This window comes from Podarcis melisellensis, assembly GCF_964234715.1.
Source record: "Podarcis melisellensis genome assembly, chromosome: 12".
NCBI classification, from domain to species: Eukaryota; Metazoa; Chordata; class Lepidosauria; order Squamata; family Lacertidae; genus Podarcis; species Podarcis melisellensis.
The window spans coordinates 19,485,670-19,507,141 of record NC_138544.1 but is presented as its reverse complement, the minus strand read 5'-3'; the positions used below and the strand labels follow the sequence as shown (position 1 = coordinate 19,507,141).

Genomic DNA, 21,472 nt, shown 5'->3' with positions numbered 1-21,472 from the left:
GCCCTCGCCATGGGATGCGACCTTTATTCTTTTGTGCTAAACTATAAGTTTGATTTTGTTTCTTACAATTTATCTTATAAAAGGCAATCTTTTTTATTTTCAGTACATAAGATATAAATACAAACAAAAGCAAATTTCTTTTCAACAAAATCAGAAGCTGTGAGGAGCCGCCCATTAGTGGAAACATTTAAAAATTCTATGTTTCCCACACTGTTGTCTCCAGAAGGCGCTAGAGGTTTGTTGTATTCATAAAAATGATAAAGTCCCACCACACAGTATAAAAATGCTTTGGATCTTCTAAGTCTTTGGAAACCTTTATATTGTGGTTCACCTTTTCTACAGTTGCCAGTTCCATACACTGGAATATTTGCATGGAAGTAATTTTGTTGATTTAAAGCAAAGGGACAAATGCATGTCTCCCTCTGTTGTTCATGAATTTGCAACCACGGGGAACAGGAAGACATCAGTACTCGCCTATCCAACCTCTTCCTGTAAGTGAGAGGGGCCTTCTCATTTTCCTTCTTGAGCAATTATAATTGAGCAATTGTAATTAAATTAAATTAAAAGGGTTGCCTGGGTCTCGTAGCCTAAGAGGACAACTGTTGAACAGGTGACCTATAAATGCAAGTCAAATGGGTCGAGTATCCCTTCTTGTAATGATTATATAGTGGGTTTTGTTCCCCGTGTTCTGTGGATAGGGTGGCTCATTTCTTTTTTAAATGTTTTCTTGCCTGACTTCCCTATAATATCAGCAACAGCACGGACTTAGTTCCAAATATCCCCTTTGCACAGGCTGGAAGCTCTTCCATTCATGCAAGTTGGGTGTCTCCGATTACCATTAATTATCTACCCCCACCCACAGCTGCAGCCCCCATATTTGTACTGCATACCTTTCTGGAGGGTCCTCCAGCTCTCAGCAGCATCTTTTATAGGGCTTCAGTGGGAAGGAGGAGGCGAAAACCTCAAATGGTTCGTGGAATTCAAGCCATGGTATTTGTTCAGAAGGACTAAATCCTCAGTTCAGACACAGATGAGCAAGAAGAAATTATTTTATCAGATAACTGAAATATACTCGGAGTCGAGAGTGGATTTCATGCTCTTTATTCAGCTCATAGTGGTGAGAAGGAATGGAAGTACCCCCAGAATGTATGCTTTATATACATTATTTACACAATGGGCCCCACGTGATTGGCTAATTCCGGGATTCTCCTGTAGGCCAATCAGGTTGCGGATTCACTTCCACCTGGAGCTGGATTGGGTGGCTTCTGTGGACCAATCAGACTGCTGCGTTCTGAATCCTGTTGTTCTAGGACCAATCAGGCTGCTGCAAATTGTATCCTATTCAACTCAGTACATAACAATAACCTTTCAGAATTAAGAAAGACCTGAGAAGTCACATTTAATTTTATTTGATACTTTGCTATAGTTTTATTGTGCATGGGTTGAATCTTGCTTAGTTGTGAAGCCCTGAAAACAATCATTTTGGGATCCTTAAATGGCCAAACTAATCCCTAAAATTAGGAAGGTGCCAGCACTGAGATGATGTTGTCTTGTTTATGTCCCCCCCCCAATGTGATCTCTTCTCCCTGCCTCCACTGCTTTGCACAACAGGTATTTCACTCTGAAATTTTTGCTGTGGGTTCAGACCTGTCACATGGCTTTCATTCCTTAGTCCATAGCCATTGCACTTCGGTTGAACTAACTGTCAGCTGCCTCTTCATCTTTGCTGTGATCAAATAGTTCCCCTTTCTGGTTTTAAAAATACGTGGCGTTATGAAAAGTAAAAGGCTACAGTGTGGCTCCATAATTTAAATACAGGCAGGCATCCTATTGCAGTTAACTGACTTGCTTCATTTGCCAGTCAAGAGAATCCATTGTTTACAAAGTTTATTGCTGAATTCAGAACTGGATCTTCTATTTCTTAAAACAATAAAATAAACCAACTAGGGTGTTACAACGTTAATGTTCTGCGATTGACATATAAAGCCTTGCAACCAGATTATCTCTGGGAATGTCTTTCCCTGTATACCTCTGCCTGGTCCCTTCGATCCTCAGGAGAGATTCTCTTAATAGAGTTGTACACTTCGAGGCTTCATTTTATGTCCACTCAGACATGAGTGTATTGGCACCTTCCCTTTGGGATTTGCTCCCAATGAACATAAGGCAGGCACTTAAAGTATTAGCATTTCAGCACCCGGTTAAAACTCACCAGTTCATCCCAGCTTTCTTTCAGGAGTGATTTGTTTTGGGTTTTGTACTTTGTACTTATGTATTTTGTACTTATTTATGAGTGTGAATTTATTGTTTGTTTTCTTCTGTTCACCACCATGATGTGTTTTTTTTCCTTCCTCTTTATGTTGCTGGTATCCAAATGTCTGCAAGCAAACAAACAAGATTTGCCCTGGTTCATACATTCAGCCAGGTGGCATTGAAATAACCTAGGTGATGCTGCCACCATGTGAATCAATGGCTGGTCACCTGGAGGCATCAACAAAATGGAAATTCATGCAATGTACTTTTAGTTTAGCACTAATGCAGAGGTCCTGGGTTGTGCCACAAGCTATTTTCCTGATGGAGGGGGCGATTTTTTTTGTTCCTCTACTAAGCTCTTGCAGAATGCGCCCCCCAAAGACACACGATATATGAACCTTACTTTTTTCTTCTATTTTCTGAATCCTTGCTCTGTGTACTGGGCTACATTCCCCCTACTGGTAAATAGCATTGTTTATTTTTGATTAAACGGTATTTACCATGTTGTGAAGTCATCATATTAGATGCTGAATATTTCATAAAGCCTTGAAGGTTATCAAACCTAGTCATAGTGTTGCATGCATTTCAGTCACTTCACAGAGTAACTTTCAACATGATGAGAGGTTTCATTTCATTCTTTTCTTTCCTTCTGCTTGATTGCAGGGTTTTTTCCGCAGGAGCATTCAGAAGAACATGGTTTATACATGTCACCGAGATAAGAACTGTGTTATTAATAAAGTCACTAGGAACCGCTGCCAGTACTGCAGACTACAGAAGTGCTTTGAAGTGGGAATGTCCAAAGAATGTGAGTTGCTTGTAGAAATTGTCTCATTTTACTTATCTATATCTATATATTTGGATTACAGTGGCGGTCATGGGGATGTGGCTTCCTAATCAGACATATTGGGGTCAGAAATTAGTGTGGATGCTACTTTGAATATCTCTTCCTTTAAAAAAATGGAAAAAAGGGCCTTTTTAACATCATATAGCACATGTCTACATGGGGATTTGTCTAAACCACTGAGTCTCTTGGGCTTGCCGATCAGAAGGTTGGCAGTTTGAATCCTCTCGACGGGGTGAGCTCCCATTGCTGTGTCCCAGCTCCTGCCAACCTAGCAGTTTGAAAGCACGCCAATGCAAGTAGATAAATAGGTACCGCTGTGGCAGGAAGGTAAATGGCGTTTCCATGCACTCTGGTTTCCATCACTATGTTCCGTTGCGCAAGAAGCGGTTTAGTCATGCTGGCCACATGACCCGGAAAGCTGTCTGTGGACAAATGCTGGCTCCCTCGGCCTGAAAGTGAGATGAGCACTGCAACCCCATAATCACCATTGAATGGACTTAACCGTCTGGGGCCCTTTACTTTTTCTTTACCTTGTTAGAGCCCATAAATGGTTGCGTTGAATCCCTGCAAAACTACACAGCAACTCTGTTCCCAATCTAAACAGCAGGATCATAGTAGGCTCCCATGTGTTGTGCAGCCTGCATGAATGAATCATGTGCAAGTCTCACACACCTCGTTTTTCTGTACATCTAGCTTAGCGCTTGCATTATGACCAAGCAGCCTGGTATACATTTTTTTCTGTGGATGAGCTCGTAAGAAAAACATATTTCTTTGTGTACACACACACACAATCCAGAAACTGAGTGTTACAGGTTCATCTGTGAGAGAGAAATACGTTGATAATAAACATGCAGATTGAAGAGAAGCTTAAAAAGAGAGCTCTCAAATGATGAAATAACTGAGCCCATGCAAAATTAGAACAGAAGGAGTTGCCTGTTAGCAAAGACCAGCGAGCAAGCAGACATGTGCAGAGTCAGAAGTAAAAATAAATACTGACATACAAGTGTCAGGACAAAAGGTGGGATGGAGAGAGTCAGGGGTGCCAACTTGAATAAAATATTGGGGGGCAGGTAAGCCCCGCATAATCGATCACATGATATTGTGTGCACACACCATTTGAATGGGAATGCCAATCAATTTTGTGGGGGCCCGGCTCCCTCAAATATTTTATTGTAGAAGCCGGGCCCCCACTACCCCTAGGAGTTGGCTCCTATGGAGAGAGTCATGAAATGTTTCTCCAAATAACCTTTGACGGTGCCATGGAATAGAGTTGAGAGAATACAGTGAGATGGCTTTTTCTTGCCCAAGTTCCATGCTGCATGACATTGCAGTAGTACCTGTAGATATGTACACAGCTAGCAGGGAATTTCTAACAGGAAATTTAGTGCCTACATGCCAACTGAATTAGAGCCAGAAAAGGGCTTCTGAGGTGGGAGAGGAGGAAAAGAGGGGAGATATCGGCATTCTAGCATGATTTCCAAGATATGCAGAAGTGCCAAAGTCTCCACCCCCCCCCAAAAAAATGCTTTAAAATTGTGGTGGGCTCCTCTGCCCAATGAAGATTTGAGTATATACAATAACTTCTAAGAGCCATGAAATGTTGTACGTCAGATGGAAAAGAAAAACAGTGAATTGGCGGGCAGTGCGGAGCGACTTAAACATCCTGGCATTGTCTAGCTGCAACCCTGAAAAGGAGCAGTCCTATTAGGGGCTGAGGACATGTTGCAGCCTTTCACAGCTTGTGAATGTCAGAAAATGCCATCAGAACATAAGAAAATTTAAGCTGGATTAAACCAAAGGCCCGTCTAGCCAGGCGTTCTGTTCTGAAAGTGGTCAGCCAGTCACCCATCAGAAGCCCACAGGCAGGAGGACATGAGTGCAATAGCCCTTCAAGCTAGGTTTTTACCTTTTATATACCTCACCAGTGGCACCCTGTACGACAGTAAAATTCAGCGCCCCACTTCTCACACGACATTCTACAGCTTTGTTTTGGCGCCCCCTGCAGCTCGGCACCCAGTGTGACCGCACCAATCACACCCTACTAAAGCCACCTCTGACCTCATAGTGGGTCAGCTACAGAACATTTTGATCGTAAGGTGCATTGCAAGGTGCATATTGCTGAGTTTATATTTTTTCTGTTCTTGAGTCTTAAGAGGTGAGATTTCTAACCGGGCTGTAATGGACACCGCTAAACTAATCTTAAGCATCTGTGTTTCTTCAATTGCCTGAAACTCCTCAGTTAGAATACAGCACTGCAAACTTAGATGCGAAAGCAAAGCAGGTCTTAAACTCTTGTCCTGTGTTTACAAGCTCCAGAATCAGAAGGAATCTGAAAAGCAAGATGCCCAGAGTGTGTAACAAGATATTCCGTGCACCTGCATTGAAAAACAATGCTGTAGTAGAGTGAGGAATACAGCCGTTGCCTGTATAAATTACTTTTTGAACTCTAGCTGTCTCGTAGCAGAATTTTGGATGGTGGGTGTCAACTTGGAGTCCACATAAAATATTTAGTTGATAATTTTTCAGTTACAAGAGTTGGCAGGGAAGCAGAGTAATAAAAGTGCAGCCATTGATATCTTCTGGGTGCAAATAAGGGTAATGCAACATTAGTATGAAACACAGCACGAGGTTACTGTGATGTTATTTTTGTTTATTCATTTTTTATTTGCTAAATTTAATTGATTGCTTTTTTTACCAAGGCAACTCAAAGTGATTTGCTATATGTGATGATGATGATGATGATGATAATTTTTTATAACTACGCAAAAGATAAACAAATATCTAAAAGACAATCTTAATTTTAAAAGGCGGGATTAAAACATCCCACCCACTGAAGGAGTCCACAGATAAGATATTAAAAACATGAAAGTCATGCCTGCATGAGAAATTAGTCATTTGCAAAGTGTTCCTAACTAGCAATTTAAAAAAACTAGCACTCCTGAATGAATTGAATGGTTTCAAACTTAGGTTTTACTCATAATAGACCCATTGAAATTAATGAACGTGACTTCAGTTCGGCCCGTAAATTTCAGTAGGCCTACTCTGTGTAAACCTAGTTAAATACTGCCCACTGTTTTGGGTTATTCCCTTAGGAAAGCTGTATGGCTCTGTGTGTGTGTGTGTGTGTGTGTGTGTGTGTGTGTGTGCGCGCGCGCATGACGTCTCCCTCCCCTTCCTGCCGTTCTGTCCACAAAGTTCTTGATTGGCTGCAAGCGCATTTCCCCGTACAACATGAGTGCCACAAACAAAGGACAAGAAGATGTTCCCAAGGCTCTGCAAGGAATCAAGCCTATGTTGTTGAACCAGCCCCCAATGGGCAAGTTAATCATGGTGGACAACGTTAATAGCAACCCAAATGCCTGTTCCTAAGGGCAGGGAATGAATGAACGCCCAACCAGAGCTGTGCTAAGTTGTCTGCGTATCCATTACTGTTTGGGTTCTCTGTATTACGGAGAAGATAACTGGCAGCCTTGCGGCCAGAGGCTGCCCTTTTAGTCGGTTTCACTGGAAAGCAGCTGCGTCCGTAAAGCCTGTGCCCGCCTCCTCCTGCAGTCCCTGCCATGGATAGGAATTTAAAGGTATTCATGAGTATAATGTGCTTGTGAAGAGCAGCAAACCCTGTTTCTTTCACTAACTAGCGGTTTACTTTCAAATAGGTAAATGATGAGCTGCAATTAATTCAGAGATTTGTAGCAGAATAATTATTCTCTTTGAACGTATGCAGGGATTTTATGGCCCTTTTTACTGTAGGGGGTTCCCCCCCCCCAATGCTCTGCAGAGCTAATGAGCCAAGACTGATGGCAGATGCAGATTTGAATTTTTCTCTTTGGATTAGTGTCCAGTCCTCAAGTCCAGATTGAGGCAGGCGCTGTATTATGCTAGGAGAAAAGGCAGCAACGTTGCACCAGCACTGTACTTGTGTGCCTTCAGGTGGGATGGCCATTTTCTTTCCTTTTACCTTTTCTAGATACACTCCTGATGGAAGTTACAGATCAAAGCACCAGGTTAGGGACAAGGTAACAACAACAACAACAACAACAATAATAATTTATTATTTATAACCCGCCCATCTGGCTGAGTTTCCCCAGCCACTCTGGGTGGCTCCCAATCAAGTGTTAAAAACAATACAGCATTAAATATTAAAAACTTCCCTGAACAGGGCTGCCTTCAGATGTCGTTTGAAGATAGGATAGCTGCTTATTTCCTTCACATCTGAAGCGAGGGTGTTCCATAGCGTGGGTGCCACTACCAAGAAGGCCCTCTGTCTGGTTCCCCATAACCTCACTTCTCACAATGAGGGAACCGCCAGAAGGCCCTCGGCGCTGGATCTCAGTGTCCGGGCTGAACGATGGGGTGGAGACGCTCCTTCTTGTATACAGGACCGAGGCCGTTTAGGGCTTTAAAGGTCAGCACCAACACTTTGAATTGTGCTCGGAAACGTACTGGGAGCCAATGCAGATCTCTCTGGACCGGTGTTATGTGGTCCTGGTGGCCACTCCCAGTCACCAGTCTAGCTGCCGCATTCTGGATTAATTGCAGTTTCCGGGTCACCTTCAAAGGTAGCCCCACGTAGAGTGCATTGCCGTAGTCCAAGTGGGAGATAACTAGAGCATGCACCACTCTGGCGAGACAGTCCGCGGGCAGGTAGGCTCTTAGCCTGCGTACCAGGTGAAGCTGGTAGACAGCTTCCCTGGACACAGAATTGACCTGCGCCTCCATGGACAGCTGTGAGTCCAGAATGATTCCCAGGCTGCACACCTGGTCCTTCAGGGGCACGGTTACCCCATTCAGACCAGGGAATCCCCCACACCTGCCCGCCCCCTGTCCCCCCCAAACAGTACAGGTTGATAGATAAAAGCATGGTTTAGGCTAGGGCTGGGCGAGATCAACTTTTCAACATTATGTTATGACCAGCCAAACATTGCAATATTGAAAAGCGGAGGGAGGAACAAGCTGCATTGGCCTCGGCCCCCCAGAGTGAAACCACCACTCCTACCAGTGCCCGGCAAAGGGAGGAAGGAGGCAGCAGCGGAGAAAGTAAGGCGTAGGCAAACCCCACCTGCGATGTACAGCTGGTTGAAGGCACCGTTGCACTCTGGCCCTCAAATTGGTCCTGGATGTTGTATTGATACGTCAGCTAGGCCTAGTTTAGACCAAATTTAAATATCTGTGTATTCCATTCCCCCCCCCCCCCCGTGATTAAACATCTTTGCTCCTCTGAGGATAGTGTTTAACAACTCTCTGTAAGCAGGTAGCTTTATTTCTCTTACCAGCAAGACACTCTTTCTTTCTTTCTTTCTTTCTTTCTTTCTTTCTTTCTTTCTTTCTTTCTTTCTTTCTTTCTCTCTCTCTCTCTCTCTCTCTCTCTCTCTCTCTCTCTCTCTCTCTCATCTTCCCAGTTTCGCTTTGCCTTCCATCTGCCAGTTTTAAGCTTTCAAAGCAACGACGCCAGTAAATTATTAATACCAAAATGAAACCCATGTTCTGCTGAGATGGTTATGTAATAGCAACAACGGCACCAAACTCATCTAATGATCTTTCCCTCCTGTGCCATGTACAGTGAACTAATAGCTTGCAAGTTCATTTGCAACTCGTTTGGTTTCAGAAAAGCATTCTAGACAGTTGAAGAATCCTGCCGAAAAGAAACAACCCAAGGGGTTTGAGCATCTTGCTCAGTTGCAGGGGTAGCTGCACCCCATGTGGTTTATATATTTATTTATTTTCTTGTGTTTATATTCCACCTTTCCCCCCCCCCATTCGTAATGGGGCTCAATGTGGCATGCACACAATTTCCCAGGGATTGAGTGTACCTGGACCTGTTGAGCTTTCAACAAAGGAAGGGTACTCTGGGAAGGAAAACATAACTCTGCTGCCCTCCACCTGATCACCCCATGCAGAAAAAGGCCTGTAAATGTAGAAGAGGGCTTTCTTCCACTGTGAATGGCAGGAAGTGTTGCAGTGCACTTGAAGCTGTAGGAGCACTGTAGGAGGGGCCTGTCAAGGGGCAAGAGGGCATTGCATACATCTGATGGGATACCACTCTGATACATCTCTCTGCATATATATATATTTTAGGGGGTGGGAATGGTGGGAGGTTGAGCCCATTATGACAGCAACATAAACCCCACATTAAGGCTGCAATCCTGAACATTAATAAGAATAAGAATAAGAATTTATTATTTATACCCCACCCATCTGGCTGGGTTTCCCCAGCCACTCTGGGCGGCTTCCCAAAAAATAATAAAATACTGTAATACATCAAACATTAAAAGCTTCCCTAAGCATGGCTGCCTTCAGATGTCTTCTTAAAGTCTGGTAGTTGTTGTTCTTTTTGACATCTGGTGGGAGGGCGTTCCGCAGGGAGGGCGCCACTACTGAGAAGGCCCTCTGCCTGGTTCCCTGTAACTTGGCTTCTCTCAGGGAGGGAACCGCCAGAAGGCCCTCGGTGCTGGACCTCAGTGTCCGGGCAGAACGATGTGGGTGGAGATGCTCCTTCAGATGGTACTGCTTGGTACTGCTTAACAGTAAATCCTATTGAACTCAATGGGGCTATGTTCAGAAGTGGGCAAGTGTAGAAAATGGTAATTTCCCCCTCCTGCCGTGCCTTGTGACTAGCATCTTTTCAGAATTGCTAAAAAATAAAGTTGGGGAAAGGGTGGGGGGACGAAACCCAGAGACAAATCTTAACGCTCAGGAAAACAGGATAGCAGATAGCAGGATCAAGAAGGAAGGAGCGATGTTTCTGAATTACTGCTGCACAGTCCAGAGTGTGGGGAGCAGGGTGTTTGTCCTAGTGGAACATGGATCCACTCAAGTACTCTAGTGGAGTAGTATTTGAGGATTCTGAAAGAGGATGAAAAATATACAATTGCTACTGAGAGAAGGGGGTTAGGTTAGTTCTGGAATAGCTCCTTTCAGTTTTCCAGGCTTTGTGGGGCAGGGGAATGGAATTATTTTTAGTTTCTGACATTGATTTTTCATTTCCAACACACAACCGTGAGACTCATCATAGCAGAAACATGAGCTTTAGCGCTTTTTAGTTGAATCATCCTACTGATGCCTCCCATTTTGTTTGTGCCTTTTTGTTTTCTTTGTTGGAGTAGAGTAACATAAGGGAGATGCAACTAATAAGCTCGTACAAAGATTGATTACATGTCCTCAGCTGGAAGTTGCGCTAAGCCTTATTCTCTGAGGTATAACATCTGTGGTGAGCCTTTCACTGCTCTTCTTCTGCAGCATCCGTTTTTGACAAAATTATGCCCACTTCTTGTCTGGTTTGCTTTTCATTTGGAAATCCTTCTTTCCTTGCCAGCCATCCTGTATTTTGGTTAAGCTATATATTTTTAAGGAGCGGGCTAGTGCTGTGGTGCTTTTATTGCTGTTTTAATCTGTTTTTTTGTAGATCTTTTTATATATTGTAAGTGTTTAATTACTTTTTAAGGATTATCTTTTTTGTTTTTAGCTCTCCCTGTAAGCCACCTTGAGTTCTGGTCTGGGGAAAATGGGATATCAATAAATATAACCATCAACATCAGTTCCACTTATATTACTATTAAATTCCAAGAATCGTTACACTAGCATCCCAGCTCTCGTTTTCTTCCAGGTCATATGTTGTTGCTTCAGTTTGACTAAGCAATAGGAAGGTCCACATTTAATATTTCTTAGAGAAAGAGGTGCAACTCAGTGCTTTGCATGCAGACTTTTTCAGTGACACATGTTCTGGTTTCATTCAGAATGCGCTGGGTTACTGCAATGCGCTCTACATGGGGCTGGCTTTGGAGACTGTCTGGAACCATCAGCAAGAACACTGGTGGGTTCCTGATGACAGGACCACATTGCACAGATTCTGTACTGGTTACACGGGCTGCCAGTTTGTTTCTGGATGCAATTTAAAGGTTTGGTTTTGGTGTTTATAGCCCTAACTGGTTTGGGACCAGGTTAACTGAAGGCCTACCTGTGGCAATATGACCTGTTTTGAGGACCTGCTTTCTAGCTTATCAATGAGAAATGCCAGGAACAATTTTCACGGTGGTGGCCTTGTGTTCATGAAATTCCTTTCCTCTTAAGAAATGTGTATAGTTCCATAATTGTTGATTTTAGAGAACTGTTTAAGGCATTCTGGCTACACTACAGTGGTACCTCAGGTTAAGTACTTAATTTGTTCCGGAGGTCCGTTCTTAACCTGAAACTGTTCTTAACCTGAAGCACCACTTTAGCTAATGGGGCCTACTGCTGCCGCACTGCCAGAGCATGATTTCTGTTCTCATCCTGAAGCAAACTTCTTAACCCGAGGTACTATTTCTGGGTTAGCGGAGTCTGTAATCTGAAGCGTATGTAACCTGAAGTATATGTAACCCGAGGTACCACTGTATTATTAATAGCTATGTATTGATTGCTACTGATAATTTTGAGGTATAATTTTAAATCTGATGGTTGGAGGATTTTCTACAGAATTTTGAACACCACCTTTTGAGGGCAATGTGCATTTATACATCTTACATAAATAAGTGATTGTGCTTATTTCAGTAACGGTACGGCGTACATATTTTTGTGGAGCGGATTATCGAAAGCTGCGATCTTGACAAGCCAGCTTACTGCGGTGGCTCTCTGCCATGTTTCAGCTCCTTTGGCTTCATGCCAAGATGCTAACCTTACGGCTTGGCTCTAAAAATAACATCCAATTGAAGTGTCTTCACTCTCTTGAACTGCGTTTTTTTAGATCTCATTTGGCAGTTCTTTCCTCTGAAATCTTCCGTATTTGATACAAAACCTGGGTACCGTATGTGTTGCTTAGGTGGAAACAAACAAAACAGGAAGTAGAATGCGAGCAGTGGAAAGGCAACTCTTAAAAATATCTGTTATAAGTGAATTATAATCCCTATATTTAGGATTTTAGAAGAATGGTCTATGTGTGTATATCCATGGCAAGACCCACTGAGGTCAGTGGGGCTTACTCCCAGGTACGTATGTATAGGATTGCAGTTTAAGTGCTGCAGGTAACAGGAGAAAACTTACAGGGATCTCTGCAGTGAAATGTTTCGGTCCCATTAACTAGAGGATCCCAAATTTTTTGATTAAGTACAAACCCCGTATTTGATGTATCAATTACTCGGTTTGTGGGGGCACTGCAAAACGCGGGTTTTTCGCTGCAAAAAAACCTGCAAAACTTTGGCACAGGTTTGGGGGAGATTCCAGATTATGGGGTTCAAACTGTTAGCTTGTTTCTCCTCTTATCCCACCCCTTTCCAGTAGAATCATTTGTGGGTGTCGCAGAAAAATAGCATAGTTTTTTTTAAAAAGGTATTTTCGTCCTAGTTCTAGTGAAAAGTCTATTAGTGAAGATTCTGAAACTGACTTTTAAAAGCTGTACTGTTCGGTCCTACAGGCAGTGCCAAAGGCTGGAAAACTCTTTCATTATCTCTAGGATTCTAGCTGTCCCAAATCTGTAACGGGTTGCCTATTGCAGGCACATTGCAGACTTGGCTTGGATAGATCCACAATGAAGAGATTCTTTGCGTTTTCGAGACACATGCCTAAATTTGGGAGTTGGAGCTAAATGGGATTCCGCGTGTCCCCTGGCAGAAAGTGCAGCTGAATGCAAACATGCTTTTACTGTGGATTATAGGCTTGGCTAGTCATCTGACAGGCACTTTTAATGGCGTCAGGAAGACATGCAAAGAGAAGCACACTGACCTACTTTCCCCCTCTTTACTTCATTTCTTAACCACTGCTCCAAGCAAATAAAATGTTAATGGAAAAACTCGTTGGAAAACTCAATACAACTTCAAGGAGCTTCTCTGTACTGCATGCTTCTTTTAAGAATTTGAGGTTTTCTCAGGGTAGTTCTGGAGTTCAAAGATAATCTGAACGCTTATATTCTCTCTAGGGAAGTGAGCTGCTTGCAGGACTGTCTCCCCCCCCCCCCCCAAATGCTTCAACAGCTTTAATGAGTGGAGTGATCTGCTTCAAGTTTTGCTAAATGATTTAGAGTGACTCCTCCTCAGGGATACCCTTTAGGAACCAATGATATATTAAGTGATCTAAATGTGTTTTTGTGGCGCTTTCAGTAAGTTGGCTATTACTTTTCTCTCTATCCGCATTTGGTCTCCTATTTACCAAGGGGGGCGGAAATGAGACTGAGGGTTTCTCTGTTAGTCCTACCCAGAGTAGACCTATTAATGTTAATTAACCAGGATTCCCTGTTAATTCCTGAATGGATTCAGACTTTTTAGCTGCGCCTGTCTCCAAAGGAGCAGGGCAGGTAAAATAAGAAACATATGAACTCTGTTTAGTTTATAAAGGATCTAAAATGCTTTTTTAAAAAATAAAATTTTATTAGTTTTCAATTTCAGTCAAACATTAACCTCATTATAACAATATCAATTTATAATACAATTATTAATACCAGTCATCCAAGCACCAAATTATATAATTTAGTTAAAGTGGGGCCCTGCTTGCTAGATTTGATGATTTTCTTTATTTCTGTGTTCCAAAATCTTATTAGTTTCAGTTACATTCTGGTCATAATCATAATTCCTCTTATAACAACTGCAGTATTCATAACTTCTATTCGTGTTGACACATTAAATGATTTATAAAATTTCAAGTGAGGAACTCAAACTATGTCCTTGTTCTTCCTGTGTGTGTCAAATATTCCGTCCATGGTGTTTCTTCCTATAAGATGTTATGTAACATCCTGTAAGATGTTCCTCCTTGTAAGATGTTATGTCTTTCTTTCCTTGGTTGTTGCTGTTATCCGTCATGCTTTGGGCGGAGCTGATATCTCATTGTTGATCCTGAAATTTCTCCATCGCTCTGCCCCACGCTTTGTTGTATTGCACCAAGAACTTTTAACAACAGCTGCAAAAGTCACTCTGTCCCAATAGATATTACCTGTTGTCACCATTTTACCTCTCAACCTGGGAAGAGGAGCGGTCTGTCGAACTGCAGATGACTCAGTAAGGAACCTTATCAGTTCCTTGGCAGTTCACAGACTCCTTTCATCCTTCCTTCCAACTGAAGATATATGAGGAATTATCCTTCCAATTAAATTAAAATCCATGTTCTCTTAGTGTTATTCAGTTTGCTTAGTGCTATTCAGTTCGTAGATAATAAAGGATAGGGAAGAGTCAGCTCTAAGTTTCCATCGTAAACCTTTTGTAAAATAGAGCTTCCCTCCCCTTTTCCTTTTTACACATAGCTCCATTTGATGTTATATTCCATATTTATAATCCAATTTCTTCCATCTTCACTTGTACAAATATAATTTGAATTAACATTCAGAGGAGGGTTGCCAAATCATAAATGTAGAGAAGAAAACTTTAAATAAAGAAACTGTAGGCTCCCCCCCCCCCCACTGTCTTTTGCACCGAATGAAGTCTCATCTCAAATTCCAAACCTTAAAGTCCTGTACCTTAGTCCAATTATGCTTTAATTAATTAATTACACTTCTTAACGGCGGCGTTGGAGGGTTTTTGCCAGGCTTTTGTACTCGGTGCTTTTGTACTCAGCGCCTCTCTGCTCCCCCCCCCCCCATCCATGCCGGAGCAAGAACCAGGTACCAAGACACACTGCAAGTGAAGCCCGTTCCCCCCGTCCCTGGGAGAAATTTGCAAGGATGGTTAACCCTCAGTCACCCTTGTTTTTTCTTGGCCTACGATCTCCCGCTGTCGTGGGGGCTGCCTCCATTAAGGTGGAGCGGAACCGGAAGCCCCTAAAATACTTTTTTGAAGCCAGTGGACTGACAGCTGGGCTAGCTCAATTGATAGAGCATGAGACTCTTCATCTCAGGATCATAGGTTCGAGCCCCATGTTGGGCAAAATAATTCCTCATTGCAGGGGGTTGGACTAGATGACCCCTGTGGTCCGTTCCAACTCTACAAATTCTGTGATTCTAAGTACTCCTCATCCCCAGTTCAGTCCAACTTACAAAATGTTTGCTTCTTCCCCCAAATGTTACCGTGCATCTAACCTCAAAGTTTTTACAACCTCTGGATAGAAGTGAATTCGAAAAGTTGGGTAATTTACACTGGAAATTTCTCCCTGAATGTTTTCTTGATCCAGGTTTTGCATAGAAGGTGCACTGCCAAGATGCTTCTTTCTTTCATAAATTTCTGCATCAGATATTTATTTTCGTCCCATTTCTCTGTTACAAAACTACTAAATTACAACCATTTCTTCTTAATCACACATACCCATTTAGAATTCTTATTATAAATCTACATTAAAAATAATGATCCTTACTTCCTGCAACCATTTAATTTGAAAAACTTTGCATCAAATTAACTCACAATAAAAACTTCAATTCTAATTAGTCATTACTTTTGTCTAATTCATTGCTCCTAGAACAGGGTCTTTACTGTAATATTTTAAGAATTTATCTGAGCTATGCTTCTTTACAGCCTTTCTCTCTCCCCCCCCCCCCTTATCCATCTAGTGAGTTAGCTTAACAAATGTAATTAGGGTCCAACATGCATTTTCTTAATTCGTAATTTTGGGTTACTAATTTTTTTAGTAATGGGCTATCAATATTTTTTCATGAGACCAGTAAATCTAGAAAGTAGATCTGAATAATTATCAAGCCAATGAAACCAGTAATTAATGATTTCTAAAATACATGGATACAAACTAAGACTGCCAAGAGACTTAGCTTTGCTGGCTGTAGAGATCATGCACACATCACTTGCAACCCGCAACCTGTTTACAATTGTTATTCATTCTTTTGGTAACCTTGCAGGGTAGGTTCCTACTATTTCCATTTTGCAGACAGAAAATTGAACTTGAGAAAAGTCCACAACCACTTACAGGGCAATGCTAGCTAGGTTTATTCAAGTCCTATTGAATTAAATGGGGGCACCTTCAGGTAAGTGGGGTTAGAAGTGCAGCCTTAATTGGCCCAAGCCCAGCACTTTAGCTAGTAGTTTCATTGGTGTGCAGAACTGTAGCCTAACTGTGTGGGATGGAGGACACCAAGGGTGCAAAAAATAAAATCATTTACTTGAGTTTTCTCCCTGCTCTTTTAAAGCCAAATCTGTATTTATTTGTTATACTGTAAAAGTAAATAATTTAGATACTGAACTCTGCACAGATGGGGAAGTCTTAAGGATGGAATTACAAGTGTTCCAGTTGTGTTTGTATATCCAAGTTCAAAGCAGAGGGAGGAATAACCACTAGGGTTGTATTAAAATGACAGCCTGGACAAATAATGCCTATTGACTAGGTAAGTGCTTCATGGGACTCCAAAACATGTGGAATGGTGTGCAAAAGTAAGAGTTGCACCATTTGCCTCTGTACTGAGCATGCTAACTATGCAGTGAATGTCATGCAATTGCACAAATAGTCTGTTCTCCAGCACTGAAGTTAGAATGAAGACAACCATATTCTATTTTTTCCCCTTCCCCTTCTACTGTTCCACTTATAAGGTCTAAAAATAAACAAAAGCATTATCATGGACTCCCAGAAATCAGATAGTGGGACTGCATAAGGAAAACCAGATGTCAGATGACTGTGTGGAGATTGAAAAATGTTAAACACTGCTAAGGCAAATGGTATGACTTTGGGCTCTGAGTTCATAGTAGTTGCCTCCCATTCTATCCTAACAACAGCCCAGTGAGGTAGCTTAGGGTGAGATTTGTTAATTGGCCCAAGATCATTTAGTATGCCTGACGATTCAGTGGGGATTTGAACCTAGTTTTGCTCACATCTGGTCTGACAGTCGGGGACGCGGGTGGTGCTGTGGGTTAAACCACAGTGCCTAGGACTTGCCGATCAGAAGGTCGGCGGTTCGAATCCCCGCTACGGGGTGAGCTCCCGTTGCTCGGTCCCAGCTCCTGCCAACCTAGCAGTTCGAAAGCACGTCAAAGTGCAAGTAGATAAATAGGTACCGCTTTGGCGGGAAGGTAAACGGCGTTTCCGTGCGCTGCTCTGGTTCACCAGAAGCGGCTTAGTAATGCTGGCCACATGACCTTGAAATTGTACGCCGGCTCCCTCTGCCAATAAAGCGAGATGAGTGCCGCAACCCCAGAGTCGGTCACGACTGGACCTAATGGTCAGGGGTCCCTTTATCTTTACCTTAGTCTGACAGTCTACTCTACACCTCACCCCACAGCTCTCTGAAGACCCAGACTAGTTTATATGTTTACAGTGAGCACTAATGCCGCACTATCTTTATATCCTGCATCACTTTAACATTCAAATATTTTGCAATGTTTTTGCAGATAGTCCTTAAATTTCTTCCAATCCTTTTCCGTTTGTTCTTCTCCCGTGTCTCGGATTCTGCCAGTCATTTCTGCCAATTCCATGTAGTCTATCAATTGCATCTGCCATTCTTCCAGGGTGGGCAAATCTTGTGTCTCACATCCATATTTTTAAAGCAAATAATGGTACATGAATGTGATCGTGCATGTCTGATTTGTGCATCAGCTGGTTTGCTCAGTGAACTGTGGGCACACTTTCGCATTAAAACAACAAACTGACTTACTTCCATTGAAGGCAATGACCTTTATTCATTAACTATGATAACGTTATGTTCAGTAGCAATACGGAATACTGATTTGAAATTGAGCTGAAGTTATAGTTATTCTGCAGTACATAACATGGAGTGAATAATATCACCTCTCTATTTTTTTAGAAATGAAAAATTACAGAAAAGGGTGTTGCTTCACTTCTTTCAGTGACAGCACTATTATTAGTTGTTGTTATGGTTAGACTTTATACCCTTCCATTCATCATAAATGAATTAATGACGTGTAACAACAGTGTAAAGGCACAAAATACAATGCTATTAAAACAGAATAATCAGTTCTGCTCAAATGCGGACACTGATCTCTATAACATTGTGCAGGCCAAATACATGCATACCTAGAATGCATGGAGGAAGAGGAAGGTCTTTAGCTGCTGGTTGAAGATGAGTCACCTTTGTGCCAGTCAGTGCTATTTTTCTAGAAAAAGAGGTGCAGGGACTCACCACGAACACCTCCATCGTTCTCTTAGAATGGCAGTGGTGCCCATCTGAAAGGTGCTGGAACTGGTGCCAGCCAAATCTCAAGGGGGAGGGCCTTCTGAAACTGGGATATTATTCCTGTGAAAGTGTTCTGAAGAAGATAGGTATGCTTGCGTTCTGCCAAATTCCACGGCCTGTTTCTGATCTCTTTAATTCTGATTGAAAGTTCCTTTTTATGGAGTATGGACAAGCTGCATCCCCAAGACTTCCCTGGTGAAACTTTTACTATCAGCTTGAGTGGTTTTGCCCGGAGAGAGCAGGATCATCAGCCATGCATTCTTCTTCTCTGGGAGTAGAGATCAGCAGCTCTGCCAAATTATACCATACCATGTGCAGTCGTTTGTGAAGTAAATTACAACCAGCTCAGGCCTCCTTGTGGGCCACCACCATCATCTAATGAGTGGCCACTTGTTGAAACCAGACAATAGGCTTGAGGGGAAAGGGTCTGCCTTCAGTGAGCTGGAACACCCTGTCCTTTGCTTTCCATTCTGTATAATACCCAAGTTTCATCTTTTGTTTTCCATGCAGGAGTCTGGAAACTGGGTCAGTTAATCCAAGTAGAAAGCATCATTTTATTGAGTTAACTCTGTGGTGGACTGCTGCTTCTTTGCCTTATCGGAACAAGCTTCCTGGTTTGCAAGAAGTCTCCCCATTGAAATTATCCAGGATCTTCTGTAATAATGTTGAATTTAAATCAACCCAAAAATAATAATATACCACTCTCCTTTTGAAAAATGCATTGTTTCCAGAAACAACTGTCGCCAACCCCATCTCCTTTGCCACTTGTTTTGATCAGTAAATTAGATCAGCCTTTGTTATTCTTAAAACAATTTCACTTAAAAGAGTATAGCAGAAAGTGAATACAGTGGTGTCTTGCAAGACGAAATTAATTCGTTCCGCAAGTCTTTTCGTCTTGCGAGTTTTTCGTCTTGCAAAGCACGGTTTCCCATAGGAATGCATTGAAAATCAATCAATGCGTTCCTATGGAAACCGCCTTCAGACCAGGTCCGGGGACAGTCTGTCCCCCGACCTCTTCTGAAGGCCGGCGGGGGGCGAAAGTCTTTGCTTCCCCCCCCCCCGCCTGCCTTCCCGGGACAGTGGAGACTTCTCCGCTGTCCCGGGGCGATCTTAAAATGCTGGCGGGCGGCAGCGAAACCTTCGCTGCCATCCCCCAGCATTTTAAAAGAGGTCCAGGACCTCTTCTGAAGGCTGGCGGGGGGCAAAAGTCTTTGTCCCCCCTGCCTGCCTTCCCGGGGGCTTTTAAATCGCCCCGGGACAGCGGAGAGCGTTTCTCCGCTCTCCCGGGAAGGCAGGCAGGGGGGAGCAAAGGCTTTTGCCCCCCGCCGGCCTTCAGAAGAGGTCCAGGACCTCTTCTGAAGGCCAACGGGGGGCAAAAGTCTTTGCTCCCCCCCCGCCTGCCTTCAAAAGCCATCCGGGATAGCGGGAAGCGCTTCCCTGCTATCCCGGACTGCTTTTAAAATGCTGGCGGTGGGGAGCAAAGCCTTTCGGCCCCCGCCGGCCTTCCTGGACCTCTTCTGAAGGCCGGGGGGAGGGGGAAAGGCTTTGCTCCCCACCGCTAGCATTTAAAAGAGGTCCCCGGAGATTTCCCTATGGGCTTTCTTCTTGTGAAGCAAGCCCATAGGGAAATTCATTTTGCGAAGCGCCTCCAAAACGGAAAACCCTTTCGTCTAGCGGGTTTTTCGTCTTGCGAGGCGTTCGTCTTGCGGGGCACCACTGTAGTGAGAAGATTATCAGTAGATCAAATGAGAATTTTGGAGAGTCTGGACCATATGTTGCAAACTGCAGCTTTTAAACCAGTCTGATAATTACTGGCTTGAGATATTCCTTAGGATCACAGCTGAATCAGCTGGGGCGGGGGGAGCACATTTGAACAGGTTTTAAATCATAAACCATTGGTGTAGAGCAATTTTGGTATCTGGTTGCTAAGATTTTCATCTGGAATGCATGTTTCTGCAGATATTTGCAGGCGTTAATAGTAGCCATCGATGGGATGTAGATGGGATGGGGGAAGAATTATTATAAAATATCACTGTAGCAAAATAGATTGGAGATTGTATGTTGGATAGGACAAAGTAGGAAAATCTATTTCTTTCTATTGAACCAAGTTAAATTGGTGTAGGAGTGTTGAAGTTATCAAGTTCTACAAACGTTGATGTCAAGAAAGGGTGTTTCTAGAGCAGCTGGTTTACAAGTGCAAGAAATAAAATGTGCTGTATTGATAAAGGTGGTCAAATCTTCATTATTCACAGCACACTATTTGCAAAGTTAGGGTTGGGACAACTGAAAACATCTAGGCTTTGTAAACACCACACATATGGGAGCTGTAGTTTGTAATTGTAGCTTTCTTAGGGGTAAACTACAGTTCTCAAGGTTTTTTTGGGGGGGACCATGTACAGTGGTACCTCGGGTTACAAACTTAATTTGTTCTGGAAGTCCGTTCTTAACCCGAAGCATTCTTAACCTGAGGTGCACATTCCCTACATAGGCCTCCCGTGGCCCCGGAAGCAGATTGCATTCGTATCCTGGGGCAAAGTTCGCAACCTGGGACACCTACTTCCGGTTTGTAGAGTTCGTAACCCAAAGCGTTCGTAAGCAGAACTATTCGTAACCTGAGTTACCACTGTACTTTAAATGTATGGTGTGTACACAGCTTCAGATTGCTAAAAATTGGATTTCTAATAAACATTCCACCTTTGGAAAGATGGACTTCCTAGCGGTTGTAGTGATCTATAATGCACAATCGCAACTGAAACTATTGTTTAAAATTGGGACGCGGGTGGCGCTGTGGGTTAGTCCCAGCTCCTGCCCACCTAGCAGTTTGAAAGTACGTCAAAGTGCAAGTAGATAAATAGGTACCGCTCCGGCGGGAAGGTAAACGTTTCCGTGCGCTGCTGTGGTTCGCCAGAAGTGGCTTAGTCATACTGGCCACATGACCCGGAAGCTGTACGCCGGTTCCCTTGGCCAATAAAGCGAGATGAGCACTGCAACCCCAGAGTCGGTCACAACTGGACCTAATGGTCAGCGGTCCCTTTACCTTTTATGTTTAAAATTAACAATGTCATTTCATTTCCCTTGACTCTTTTGTCTGTCAAACCATTCGCTTGGTTGCACTACAAGTCCCATCAGCCACATCCACCATGGTCAATCACAGGAGCCAGCTTCTAGGGGCTGAGGTCCCAAATAAAATATTTGAGAGGATGGCCTTCCCGAAAAGTTGATGGGCATTGCCATTCAAATGTGTGTGTACTGTGTGTACTGCATCTTGTGAGCAATTATTGAATACTTTATTCAAGTTGGCACCCCTGTGGATGATGATCAGGGATAATAGGAACCATAGTCCAACATTTGGAAGACCA

General features: G+C 43.0%; 1 protein-coding gene across 7 annotated transcripts in view; it reads left to right on the top strand.

Moving 5' to 3' along the window:
- RARB (retinoic acid receptor beta) overlaps positions 1 to 21,472 on the top strand; it is a 353,150-nt gene that overhangs the window by 302,793 nt on the left and 28,885 nt on the right. For all 7 annotated transcript variants that reach the window (XM_081883362.1, XM_081883363.1, XM_081883360.1 and 4 more), the window contains one exon: positions 2,914 to 3,055. In XM_081883362.1, the coding sequence (XP_081739488.1) occupies positions 2,914 to 3,055 (142 nt within the window). The remainder of the gene's footprint in view (positions 1 to 2,913; positions 3,056 to 21,472) is intronic.